Source organism: Hypanus sabinus, chromosome 1 (genome assembly GCF_030144855.1).
Source record: "Hypanus sabinus isolate sHypSab1 chromosome 1, sHypSab1.hap1, whole genome shotgun sequence".
Taxonomy (NCBI): domain Eukaryota; kingdom Metazoa; phylum Chordata; class Chondrichthyes; order Myliobatiformes; family Dasyatidae; genus Hypanus; species Hypanus sabinus.
Window position 1 is genome coordinate 106,374,391 of NC_082706.1, and position 14,025 is coordinate 106,388,415.

Below are 14,025 nucleotides of genomic sequence, written 5' to 3' on the forward strand. Positions count from 1 at the left end.
AGACCAAGACGATCATCATACAAAATGAGTACGTTGATTTCAGCAGATCTAACAAGGTTCCGCACGGTAAACAGGTCCAGAAGATGAGATCGCATGGGATTAATAATAGGCGAGCCACTTGCATGCAGACTTAGCTTGGCGTTAAGAGTCAAAGTATGGTCGTGGAGTCTGTGATCATTGGTGTTCCACAGGGATCATGCTGGGTCCACTGCAGTTCATCACTTACATATCTGCATTAATAACATGGATGATAATATAGTCAGCATGCTTAGTAAGTTTGTGAATGAAATCAAGCTCAGCGGTGTAGTGGACAGTGAAGAAGGCTCCGTGAGATTACAATAGGATTTATGTAGATCATCTGGGATACATGGCCAGGGAATAGCAGATGCAGTAACAAAGTTTAAAAACGTTTAGACAGGTTACAATAGGAAGGTTTAGAGAGCAACATCGGTCTAACGCAGGCGAATGGGACTACCACTGGTCAATATGGACTAGTTGTGCAGAGGGGCCCCCTTCCGTGCTTTGAATTCCGTGCTATGACTCTATCCTGGGAAAATAAATTTATTTGGAGATTAGGGGAATTGAAAGACAGGAAAGCGGCGCTGGACTTGAAGATCAGCCACTATCTTTGTGAACCAGGAACACGAGGAAGGACAGACTGATCCGCTTCCATTTCCCCTTATTTAATGTTCCATCCCTGTGGTGTGCCGCGTCGATCCTCAGAATCCGAAGCGAGAACGCTGTAATCACCCAGCGGGTCAAACATCACGTACCCTTCGCTCAGGAGATCTCAGAGCTTTGAAGGATCTGGCACAAATGAGGGAGAAAATGAGTGACAGGATAATGCGGGAGGAACGCCGGAGGCAGAGCGAAGTCAGGAAGGCAAGAAAAGAACGGCGAACGGCGAAATTTACTTCTCTCCTGGTTACTTCCATCCTCATCTATGGGAAGTCGAGAGACGGAGGTTGCATAATTTTTAATGTGGCACCTTACATAATCTAAAGTTCTACATTTGCAGACTGGCGACAGAAACCACTGCTGTTCGTCCCTCTCTCCAGGGTAAAGGACGGACGAATGAAAGTGCAAATGAAGGTGACGGTGAAGGACACACTACGCAGCCGCGAAACAACCAGCCTGTATCCGGACACTTGCTGATTACATCTCACTATGCTATGAGAGGAGCCAGTCCCCCGGAAATTTCACCGCTATATCACGTCGCTCTGTTCATTGCTTACCACCCTGGCGCTTTCCCTCGCAAGTATGTCCACCACCGCACCAGCTTTTTCCTTCAAGACAGCGTGGCTTCAGTGTCTTTTACTTGCAGCTGGATGTCTGGCCGAGGAATTGAAGATGCCTCAGATTTCGATCACGAAGCCAGAGACGACGACGGTGAAGATACTGTGCGAGGCAGGGGTACTCGATGACATCCACTGGTACCAGCAACTCGCCAACCAGGCACCCAGAAAGATCCTGCGCTTTAGCAAAGGGCGAATGGAGCGCGATCCGGGAGTGTCCTCCAAGTTCTCAGCCGAGGGCAGTAACTCTTTCGTCTCTCTTGTGATTGACAACATTGCCCTGACAGATGCCGCTATCTTTTACTGTGCCTGTTAAGATGGCACAGAATGAAACGGTGGCAGAAGGACGATACAAAAACCACCCAGTCTTTCCTGCCGCTCGACTGCTTCACCGGGGAAAGGAAACCTCGTGTCATTGACCGGAGATGTAGGCAGCGTTCCCACCAAACAAAAGGAATGTTATTCTGTTCAGGGATCCAGTGCTGAAGCGGGAAGAGGCACGTGGTTCAGAATACACAGGTGCGGCAGGTCTTCAGAACAACTGACGGAAGATAGTTGTTTATTACAAGCGCAATTTACTGTAAAGTTAGCGAAGTTATACTCTGCGTACGGAGCCACACCTGGAATTTCGTGTCCAGCATTTGTCCGGTCATTTAAGGATGTCAGTTATCTCGAAGCAGTTCAGAGAAGGTTCATTGGAACGATGAAAAAAGGGATGGACAGGCCAGACTCACATCCACTAAATGTTTTAATAGTAAGAGGGATCTTAATTAAAAAGTACTGCTTGCTGATGAATGTTAACAGCGAGGCGTGTGGAGAGGACGTTTGCATTCGTGCGAGAACCTAGAATGGCAGTGTTGAATGGTTGTTGTCCATTAACGAGAGAGATAAAGAGAGGGTTTCTCTCGAAAGTCTATTACTCCTGGGAGATCTTGGGTACGCAAGGTCCTTGAATAATTTGAAGGCAGAGGGAGATTAATTATAGATAAACGAGAGCGTGTAAGTTTAGCGCGAGCAGTCTAACTGAGGAATTGAGTGTGGATCTCTCCGAGGCATAACGGAAGGCTGCAGCGACGGGTGACTTCAGGCCCAGATGCTCGGTGTGAGTGGACAAGAATTCACCACCGGCTCAGAGGCGACATCCTGCGCACAGCGGCTGGGTTGACCTTCAAGGCCACGTGGTAGGGTGAGATCCGGATTGAAATTCAGCGCCGGGTCTGAATATTAAAGGAGAGGACGTGACATCATCGCGCCATTGAGTTTCCGGCATTGAGAAAGAGTGAAGCCGTCTGCGGCATCTCAGTCACCTGGATAAGCGCGACGCTCTACCTCCCCAACATGAAGGTGCTGCTGACCGTCATTTTATTGACCTCCTTTCTCGGTCAGCATTTTAATCCCTGTTTTCGTTCGGCCTTCATCGCCACACTGTGGAATAATTCAATCACATTGTATTATTTTCTCCCACAGGTAAAGCGGCGCTTCAGATATTGACACAGGCTCAAATATCGATCACCAGGGCTCCGACAAAACCTGTGCACTTTTACTGTGATGTTCAACAAATCGACTTTGCGGAAGCTGTTATACATTGGTACCGGCAGAGGCCGGGTGAAGGCCTGCAGCAGCTATTGTATTTTAAGAATTCATCCGACACGCAGAAGGATGTGGCTGACGAACGATTAATTGCGAGCAAAGTACCTGAGACTCAATCGTGCACTCTATTCTTGCCGAATGTAAGCGAGGATGATGCTGGCACCTACTACTGCGCTTACTGGCTACATAGTGGAGAAATGCGAAGGGAAGCCAGTACATAAACCCAAAGGGTACCTTGTGCATAACGTGTTCACCGATTGGAGAGCAAGTAACAGGTGTTGTGCCTCACGGTCTTCACGAACACCTGCGTTTAACGAATGCTATTCGTTGTTTTATACCGCGGTGCAATTTGCATTTTACTTTATAGCTTGGTTGAATAAAGCCATTTGACATAAATTTGCGATGGACTATTAACGTGGATCCAATTTTCACGAATGAATACAAGCCAAGAGCCTAAAATGCTACTGACGCTCACAGAAAACCTGGTCGCGCGATCACAATGAGCCAAAAACTGCAATCCAATTTCCTTGACTTGAGCTAGGGTTATGGAATTGTACAGCACGCAAACCGGTCATTCGGGCCATTTTCTAACCTGCATTTATCCCATTCGCCCGCTTTTCAGAGTTATCTAGCACGAAAACATCCTTCCAACTCATTCATTGTGACCATCTCTGTTGCTGTGCGCACATGATTTTCTATACAGCTATATCTCTGCCAAAGCCTCCTACACTCTCCGGGCTAAATCCCAAATCTATCAGAAATGGACACCATACTCTAAAGTACAGGAGGAAATCTTCAGATGCTGGAATTCCAAACCAATCAGGACCGAAACCTCAACTGTTTACTCTTTTGCTTAGATGCTGTCTGATCTTTTCAGCTCCTCCAGCATTTTGCGTGTCTTATCATACTTTATGTGTGGTTTCATCAATATTTTGTAAAGCAATATTTTATCGCAACTGTTGTAATCAATGAACTAGCTAGTGAAAGAGTGCGTGCCAAACGAAGACTTCGGAACCCTATCCTTCCGTGTTTCCGCCTTCAGGGAACTATACGGTTGTGCCCCTCGACCCATCTGCTTTGCATTCGTTATTGTGTAAATCCTGTCCTGCTTTAAGTTACCAGAATGCAACATTTTAAATCTCCTCAAGTTAAATTCGATCTGCTATACCTTAGCATATTTCCCGAGCTGGATTGAGATCCCCGTGTAATCTTTCACAACTTTCTAAGATGACCGATTACAATTTTGATGTAGTCTGCAAACTTACTAATCACGCCATCTGCATTCTGACCCAATTTCCTTATTGCACACAATGAATAACAGTATCCCTAACATCCCTGGGGAACTCTTTTCCTGTGCTTCCAAGATAATACTTTGTGCTTATTTGCTGCACATTCTCGTAACCTGAACAATTGTCCAAGAGACTTGAGGTGTATTGTTTGTGGCGGTGTTCCATGGAATGAAAAAGGTTAAGAGTGCTATTAAAGGAAATTTCATATTTTTATAGAGAAACATATTATATAGTTAGACAGAAACTGCAATCGACTCATTAGCAATGACCTTTCAAGAACCAATAGATTCTCACATGGTTCTGAAGGACTAAAATTTCGCAGATGTCTCTCTACTATTCAGGAAGTGAGAGAAGCTGATGAAACGAACTTATTGGCCAGCTAGACTGAACTCAGTGTTTGGGAAGTTTTTGGAGTCAATTGTTAAGGATGTGCTTTTGGGGTACTTGGAGGCAATAATAAAATAGGCTGAAGTCGGGGTGGTTCCCTTAAAGAAAATTCTGCCTGATAAAGTTGTTGGAATTAATTGAATAAATTGCAAGAGGATACACAAAGGAGAATTGATGGATGTTGTGTACTTGGATTTTCAGATGGCCTTTTTCAAGTCGCTGCGCATTAGGCTGCTTGACACGTTCAAAGCCGATAATATTACTGGAAAGATACTAACATGGATAGAGATGGCTGACTTTGGCTAGTGATGTTCCACAAGGCTCTGTGTTGCGGCCACTTCTATTTACTTTGTATGCCATTGTTTTGAATGACGGAATTGATGGCATGGTGGCCAGATTTGTGAATGTTATGAAGATAGATAGGGACAGGTAGTATTGAGGAAGCGGGAAAAGGCCAGTCATTCATTTTGGTAAATGAACTAAAAGATTGGACTGTTTTCTACATGGAGAAAAATTCAAAAATCCAAGAGCAAAGTGATTTGTGAGTCTTCGTGCAGGATTCCTTAAGTGTTAATTTGCAAGTTGAGTCAGTGGCTAGGAAGGCAAACGCGATGTAAGCATTCATTTCAAGGGGGCTAGAACATAAAAACAAGGATGTAATTTTGAAGCTTTATAAGGCAATGAAAAGGCCTCACTTGGAGTACTATGAGCGGTTTTGGACCCCTTATGTAAGAAAAGATATGCTGACATTGGAGTGGGTTCAGAGGAAGTTCACGAGGATGATTCTTGGATTGAAAGGACTGATTGATGGCTATGGGCCTGTGTTCTCTGGAATTCACAAAATGAGGGGGATCTCACTGAAACCTATCAAATGTTGAGAGGCCTCGATAGAGTGGATGTGGAGATGTTGTTTCCTATGACAAGTGAATCTAGGACCAGAGGGCACAGCCTCGGAATGGAGGGCAGTCCATTTAGAATGGAGATGAGGAAGAATTTATTAAGCCAGAGAATGATGAATCTGTGGAATTCATTGCCAGAGGTGGCTGTAGAGTCCAATTCATTGTGTATATTTAAGGCAGATGTTGATAGATTCTTCATTAGTCAGGGCATGAAGGGTTTCGGGGTGAAGGGAAGAGATTGAAGCTGAGAGGGAAATGGAACAGCCATGATGAAATGTCGGAGCAGACTCGATGGGCCAAATAACCTAATTCTTCTCCTCTATGTTATGGGCTTATGGACTGAATGGAGGTGAGGGAGGAGTTGAATGGGCAGGTGCATTCGCTTGCAGGGACAAATGCAGGGAGGGTGATTAGTTGGGAGGGACAAATTGGCAAAGAAAAGAAGGAGGGAGCTATCTCTTCGGAATGCGGAAAGAGCCGTGGGCGGGGTCGGGGGGTAAAGATAAAGTAATGTTTGGTAGTGGATCCCTTTGAAGGTGGCGGAAGTTGTGGAGAATGAGGCGTTGGATGAGGAGGCTCACTGGTTGATATGTAAGAACAAGAGGAACACTATCACTATTTAGGCGACGGGAAAATGGGGCGAACACGCCTGTTAGGGAAATTGAGGAGATGCGGATTGGAGAAGCATGAATGGTGGAGGAAGAGAAACCCCGTTTCTCAGTCCAAAACATCCATTGTTTATTCATTTCCAGAGATGCTGTCTGACATGCTGTGTTCCTCCAGCATTTTGTGCTTGTTGCTCCTGCTTATTTTTTTCTGATTTAAATCGGAGCTTCTCAGTTCCTGGTGTTGGATTAGACTGTGTAATTGTTATTTCTTTGCAGTTTAACTTTCTTGTGCCTGCCAGTATTTTCTATAACTACCTATATATATATATATGTCATTGTTCATTGTGTCCCCTAGTGGTTACAGCTCTTTGTATTATTTTGAAAGGATGATGGCTCACCATCTTCTTTTCCTTCTCTTTCTTCTTTGTTTTTAGTCTTTTGCTACTTCCATTTCCAATTGTTTTGTTCTCCTGGAGCTTATTGCAATGATTATGGACCCACACGCTTTACACCTCGTTCTTAACTTCTGAAACAACGTTGGATCAAAAACATCAAAATCCTACACTGCTGTCTCTCCACCAATAGTGACCATTTTAAGGCTGTGCATTTTATTGACAACCAATGAAGGAGAAGTTAAAAAGAAAGAGAAGTCAGGAACAACGATTCTTAGTAAATCAGAACGTAAGAACTTAAGAAATGGGAGTAACTGTAGTCCCTCTGATCCATCAACCCTGCTGCACCATTTGATAAAATCATGGCTGATCTGGTCGTGGGCTCAGCTCCCCCTCCTGCCTTTTCTCCAAAACCATTACATTCTCTAGTAATCAGAACTCTATCTTATGTATTAACTAGATTTTACGAAGTCTGCCTCCCAAGGCAGAAAACTCCAGATTCACAACAGCTGCAGGTGACTCTATTTCTTCTCATAGGCTAACCCTCTCATCTTTGGAATCAACCTGGTAAGCTGCCTCGGTGTCTCCTACAAAGTGTATGTTTTCTCATGATGCGAGATTAGAATTGAACGCAGTACTCCAGATTTGACCATAGCAATAACCCGTACTGTTGCAGTCCTCCATCCTTGTCAATACATGTCCCCCAACTTATCTTTGAATAAATTTTTATGTGGCACCTTATCGAACAATTTCTGGAAATCCAAGAATAAAACATCCGCCTGTTCTCCTCTGTCTGCTACACTTGTTATATTCTCAAACAACTCCAGAAAGCTAGCTTGCCTTTACTGAATCCATGCTGTACCTGCCTGATAGAACCACTTCACAAGAACAGGCCATTCAGCCTATATATTCTTGTAATTGTGTCTTGTTATTCTTGTTATTATTGTCATTGTGCTTGTTATTGTGTCTATTGCTGCGATACCTGCTTCCACCTCCACCACAGCCATCCCAGGCAGCGTTTTCAAGACTTAGCACTTTCTGTGTAAAAAAGACATAGATTTCTATTAAACTTCCTCTAATCTTAAATCAATATTTTCTGGTATTGGATATTTCCATCCTCTGAAAAAGATTCTGACAGTCTATCCACGCTTCTCATAGTTCATCAGTCCACCTCCAGCCTCTGATGCTCCAAACAAAACACTCCAAGTTTGTCAACCTGTTCTTATAGCTAATACTCTCTACACCAGCGATCATCCTGGTGATTCTATTCTGCATCCTTTCCAAAGCCCCCACTCCTTTCCAGCATTGCACATGACTAAAACTGCACATGATACACGGAACATGGCCTAACTACACTTTAATGCAAATTTTAATACAACATGACTCCCAACGTTCATACTCAACGCCTTAACCAATAAATGCAAGTATGCTATAGCATTCTTTACTATCTTGTCCACTTGTGTCCCTGAGAGACCTTGAGAGTTAGTCAATTCTTTCCAGGCTTTATATTTGTAGTCTTTACAGATTCTTTACTCTTTTAAAAGGGAACTGAATGGGCGAAAGAAAACCGTGGATGGCAGAAAGGGAGAAACTGCTCAATCAGCATGGCTTGACAGACTGAATGGCCTCTAATGCTGTAATCGGTAAGAAATTCTAATAACACAGGAAGAGGCTTTTCACACCATTCATCCATGCTGGCTCCCAGTGGAACAACAACATCAGCCCCATTTCCTTTCTTCACTTCCCTGTAGGCCTACAACATATTCTCTCTCTCATGCCCATCAATCCTTGGAATCCGTCGGTGTTCATATTACTGAGGGGTAATTTACTGTGGCCACGTAACTCACTGCCATGATCCAATCTACACAGGCCGGGTACCATTGGCTGGAAGAGATGAAAATGAAAGCAACTGTTAATGGTGCTGGTTTTGCGTTTTTTGCTTGTGGTCTATGGAACATGGTGGGCATGTGGACTACCCCCAGCACAACTGCTGATGGTTAATGCGAGCAACAGTTCCACTGTCCTTTTTGTTGTAAATGTGATAAATACATCAATCTGAATTTGACTGCTGCCTGTTTGTTCAAGTGGCCGAAATATTCAAGGATGTGTCACTGCAGACATGATTAGACAAAAAAAAACCCTAAATAATACCTACGAAAATAATCATATACCTACATGGCATTAAATCATCACATGGTTGTTGGGAAGTACTCAGTACCCGAGTAATTTCCCCTCTAATAAAGCATGGAAAAATAGGGATTGAGTTTGGGAGAATACTCGGAACAACCTTGCTGCTGGATATTATAATGTGTATGTTGCAGTTCCGACACAAATAAGGTGTTCTTCAGCAAACGATCTCCCAAGACTAGGATGTGGAGAATAGATGGAAGGACATCTCGTGTTGAGTATTATTACCATTCTGCAAAGTATAGACATGCGTTGAGTGAGGGGGCAAAAATCTGGCAGATGAAATGTGGACAGGATTAGGTCATGAGCTTTATTAAGAAGAATCAAACGACAGATTATTGTCTAAATAGCGAGATACCGCAAATGAGTGAAGAACAGAGGGACTGAGATGTTCATGTGCATGTATTGCAAAATGCTACGCAGTATTCGTATTACAGAATGTTACTAGCCAGTCAAGAAAGCAAATGAAATTTTGGAAGGGAAGTTTTCTTGCGGTTGTCCAGGGCCACACCTGGAATACTGTGCATGGCTTTTGCTCCTTTACCTGCAAAAGTAGATACGAGAATTGAAGGAGATCCAGAGGGGTTTCACCAAACTAATTCCTGAGATGAGAGAATTGTCTTTCCGAGAGCCAGACATTTTAGGTCTGTTTTCCGTAGAGTTCTGAAAAAGTGAGAAGTGACTTTATTGAGACGTACAAGATAGGACAGATATTGAGAGAGTTTCACTACTGGGGGCAGCCCGCAAGTGTTACCACACAGCCGTTGCCAACGTAGCATGCCCACAATGCTCAGCAGAACACAACAAGCAACAAATCAACAACAGCAACCAAGCTCCATTCCTCCCTCCCACCATCTTCATATACAGTCTTCTAACCCCAAGACCCTCCATATGCTTCAGCCTCCAGACTCCAGAAGACACAAAATCATACTCGGACACATAGACATTGGCCATTCGACAACCCATGTGGACTCACGGACATCTACACACCCAGGGCATCAGCCAACGGGCCTTCTCCAGACTTCTGGGAACTGGCACAGAAGAGGAGTTAAGACTAGCACTCGGGTCAAAACAGTTAAACATTCAGTACAGCGGAAGAAGGATAGCTCGAAGGTGATTTATGCTCATTAAAGAGAATATTGAGTCTTTCCGTGTAAAGAGCCTTTACTTCCGAATGTCGTCATGGCACCACTCTGTCTCCCCTTTACGTATTTTCCTCAACTACCTGCCACCTTCCTCTGGCGCCCTCCTTCTTCCCTCTCTCCTTCCTTCCTCTCCCGTCCTTTACTTTTCCAATCCACCTGCCTTTATCTATCACCTTCTAGCAATCCTCCTTCCACGTACCATCTTTACATTCTGGAGTCTTCCCACTTCCTTTTCTGTTCCAAAGAAGGATGTCAGCCCGAAACATCGACTGTTCATTCATTTTTCATAGATGCTACCTGACCTGCCAAGTACTTCCATCATTCTGCGTGTGTTGCTTTGGATTTCCAGCATCCGCAGAATTTCTCATTCCATAGAGACGCCTAGTAAGATCAAAGATGGTGTCACAAACTGGTGGAGGTCAGGATGGTAAGAGCAATGGGTGGCGTGAATATTTATTAGTAGAATGTGCTGGAAAGGCAGGGAATGCTGGAAGTGGATAAGACACCTGGTCCAGATGAAACCGAGGAAACCGGAGTCAGACAATACAGAGGGGTACCCTCATCTTCCAATACCCCAGGGTAACGGAGCTAGAGAAATGTGACGCCTTTGATTAGGAAAAAGTGGATGCATATTCCTAGAAACCATTGACCAATCAGTCTGACAGCAACATCGGTAAAAATTAGCAACGAAGTTAAAGAAGAAAATCAACAGGCACTTGCGGAGGAGAATGCAGGTGAGCGAGCACTGGCCTGAAAAATGCAAAGTGGATTTAATTAATATAGCTGATTTTTTATAAAGTAATAGAGAAGCTGATGTAAGTCCATTGAACTAAAAAGTTAGCTCTATTTCTCTGCGCTAATATAATCTAATCAGCTGAATTGTTCTCACAACTTTGAGCAGAGGCCAATCAGCGTGAGAAGACAAAGCTCACTCGGGTTCGCCAATTGAGTACATAAGGCATCGATTCGTGGCTGTTTGTTTTCTGAACAGTGGCCAGTTAGCGATTGAGATTGATTGGCAAGAACAAATTAAAATAAGACAGGGGCAAGCGGATGGGAACCAGAGCACCCGAGTGGTTAGTGGAGAGGATGTGGAGACAGATTGTTAAGACCTCAGACGAATTCAGGGATTAAAAAGTTAAGCATAGAGAAACTAATATTCTGAGCTGCATATATTTCAATGCAAGTTGTATTGTAGGAAAGGTAGATGAGCTCAGCGCTTGGATCAACACATGCAATTATGATATCATAGCCATTAGTGAGACTTGGTTGCAGAAGTTGCAGGACTGGCAGCTCAGCATTTCGGGTTCCGTTGTTTTAGACGTGAAAGGACGGGAGGCATTAAAGAGCGAGGGATGTCTAGTCAGGGGAAATGTCACGGCATGCTCAGTCAAGAAAGACGGGAAAACTTGTCAAGTGAAGCTTTATGGGTGGAACTGAAGAACACAAAAGCTATGAACCTGTTACCTGGTCTACATTATTGACGACCCAACAGTCCGCGGGGTTTAGATGAGCTAATCTGTAGAGAGATCGCAGACTGTTGGAAGAACCATAACGTAATAGTATTTGATTTTAAGTTCCCATATATTGACTATAACTCCCGTACAGTAAAAGGATGAGCTGGAATACAGTTTGTTATATGTGTTCAGGAAAGTGCCCTGAATCAGTACATAGACGATTGTGCGATGAGAGATTATGCGATATTTGATCTTGGCGCGTGATCTAAGTTTGCGTCCGGGAACACTTTGCATCTAGCGATCATAATGCTACTAGTTTCAACGTAAATATGGAAAAAGATAGGCGCTTCGTGTGTCGAGTTTCTAAATTGGACCAAGGCCAATTTTGATGGCATCAGAAAGGACCTGGCAAGTAGGGATTCGGACAGGTTGATTAGGCAAAGGTGTTCCAGGTAAGTCGGTGATCTTCACAAGTGAAATTCTGAGAGTACAAAGTTCGTATGAGCCTGTCAGAATAAAAGGTAAAGCTAACAGATATAAGGAACCTTGGTTTTTAAGAGATATGGAAGGCCTGGTTCAGAAAAAAAAGCGCATTGCAGGTAGGAACAGACGATGTACGTATGGACTATCAGAAATGCAAGAGAATACTTAACAATAAAATAGGAAGGCAAAAGAAGGCATGAATGTGGCTTAGCAGACAAGTTGAAGGAGAATCCCAAGGGATTCTACAGATATGTTGCGAGCAAAAGGATTGCATGGGACAAAATTGATCCACTGGAAGATCAGAATGATGATCTATCCGTGCAGCCAAACGAGAGGGGAGAGATCTTAAACGGATTTTGTTTTTGCATCTGTATTTACTCGGGAGGAGGACACAGAGTCTTTAGGGGTGTGGCAAATCAGCGGCGAGGTCATGGACCCTGAACAGATGACAGAAGAGGCGGTGTTTGCTGTCCTGAGGCAAATTAGGGTGGATAAATCCCCAGGGACTGACAAAGAATTCCTTTGAACCCTGGTGGAAGCAAGTGCAGAAATTGCAGGGGATCCGAGCAGAGATATTTAGATCATCCTTCGTGACAGGTGACGTACTGCAATGTTGGAAACAGCTAATGTGGTTCCACTGTTTAAGAAAGGCTCTAAGTAGAAACTAGGAAATATAGACTGGTGAGCCTGACATTAGTAGTGGGAAATTTATTGTAAAGTATTCTAAGGGTTCGGATATATGAGTATTTGGATAGATATGGACTGATTAGGCACAGTCAGCGTGGCTTTTTGCGTTGTAAATTGTGCCTAGCCAATCTTGTAGAACTGTTTTAGGAGGGTACCAGGAATGTTGATGAAAGCAAGGCAGTGGATGTTGTCTACATGAAGCTTAATGAGCTATTTGACAAGGTTCTGCATGGAAGGTTGGTCATGCAGGATCAGTTTTTCGGCATTCAAGATGAGGTAGTGAATTATCTTAGACATTGGTTTTGTGGGAGAAGCCACAGAAAAGTAGTAGATGGTTTCCTCTCTGACTGGAGACATTTGTCTAGTGGCGTGCCGCAGGGATCGATACAAGCCCTGTTCATTGTCATTTCTAGCGAGGATCTGGATGATAATGTGATTAACTGGGTCAGCAAATTTGCGAATGACACCAAGATTGTGAGTGTTGTGAACAGTGAGGAAGAATATTAGAACTTGTAGCAGGATCCGGATCAGCTGGAAAATGGGCTGAACACTTGCAAGTAGAATTTAATTCAGACAACTGCGGGGTGTTGACTTCTTTAGGACCAACCACGGTAGGTCTGAGGAGTGTAGTAGACAAAGGGATCTGGGGATTCAGGTCCGTAATTGATTGAAAGTGGCGTCACAGGTAGATATGGCTATAACGAAAAAAATTAGTACATTGACCTCCGTACATCAAAGAACTGAGTACAGGAGATGGGATGTTATGTTGAAGTTGAGTAAGATGTTCCCCAGGCCTAATATAGAGTATTGAGTGCAGGTTTGGTCACCTACCTACAGCAAAGGTGTAATAAGGCTGAAGGAATAAAAATAAAAATACCAGGATATTGCCAGTACTAGAGAACCTGAGTTTTAAGGAAAGATTGAATAGTTTAGGACTTTATTCCTTGGAACATAGAAGGTGGAGGGGAGATTTGATAAGAGGTATACAAAATTATGAAGGGTATAGATAGGATTTTCCCACTGAGGTTGGGTTGGTCTATAACTAGAGGTGATTGGTTAAGAATGAAAGGTGAATTTTAAGAGGAACATGAAGGGAAACCTCTCCTCTCAGAGATTCATGAGGGTGTTGAACGAACTGCCCGCGCTACTGGTACATGTGAACTCGATTTCGATGTCCCATCAGGAAGGCGTTTGGCAGCTCTGTGGACACTGCCAGGCTCATTAATATCAATGACACTGAGGTAGGAAATCAGCTGAGAGGGTGGAGAACAGGGCGAGGGGACCGTCAGCGTTCCATTAGGGTCAAGTTGGAGAGCACTCCTCCAAACCGAATGTAGTCCGCACCCTGTACGATTCAGGAACATGGCGAAACCACAAGACTTCACTATTTCATTCGGAGTTTGAGGGGATGTGGTGTGTCAGCAGAGACTCCTGCAATACATTTACATATACACCACGGAGAATATTCAGCTTGTATGGAGTCTGCAATTCAAGAGGCAGTAGAGGGTTATTGACTCAACCAGCTCTCTCACGAGCACAACCATCCCCGCCATCGCAGACGTTTTAGAGGCCACTGCTTCAACAGGGCGCAGAGCTGAACAAACAA

General features: G+C 43.9%; 2 gene segments (V, D, J or C); both read left to right on the top strand.

Annotated features, from left to right (window-relative positions):
- The first annotated feature begins 1,260 nt into the window (after positions 1 to 1,260).
- LOC132403350 (Ig kappa chain V region 3381-like) lies at positions 1,261 to 1,611 on the top strand. The segment is given in 1 exon segment: positions 1,261 to 1,611. A coding segment is annotated over 1 exon segment (351 nt).
- An 11-nt stretch (positions 1,612 to 1,622) lies between these two features.
- On the top strand, positions 1,623 to 3,106 carry LOC132403456 (T cell receptor gamma variable 9-like). The segment is given in 2 exon segments: positions 1,623 to 1,722; positions 2,763 to 3,106. Coding segments are annotated over 2 exon segments (444 nt in total).
- Positions 3,107 to 14,025: the final 10,919 nt, after the last annotated feature.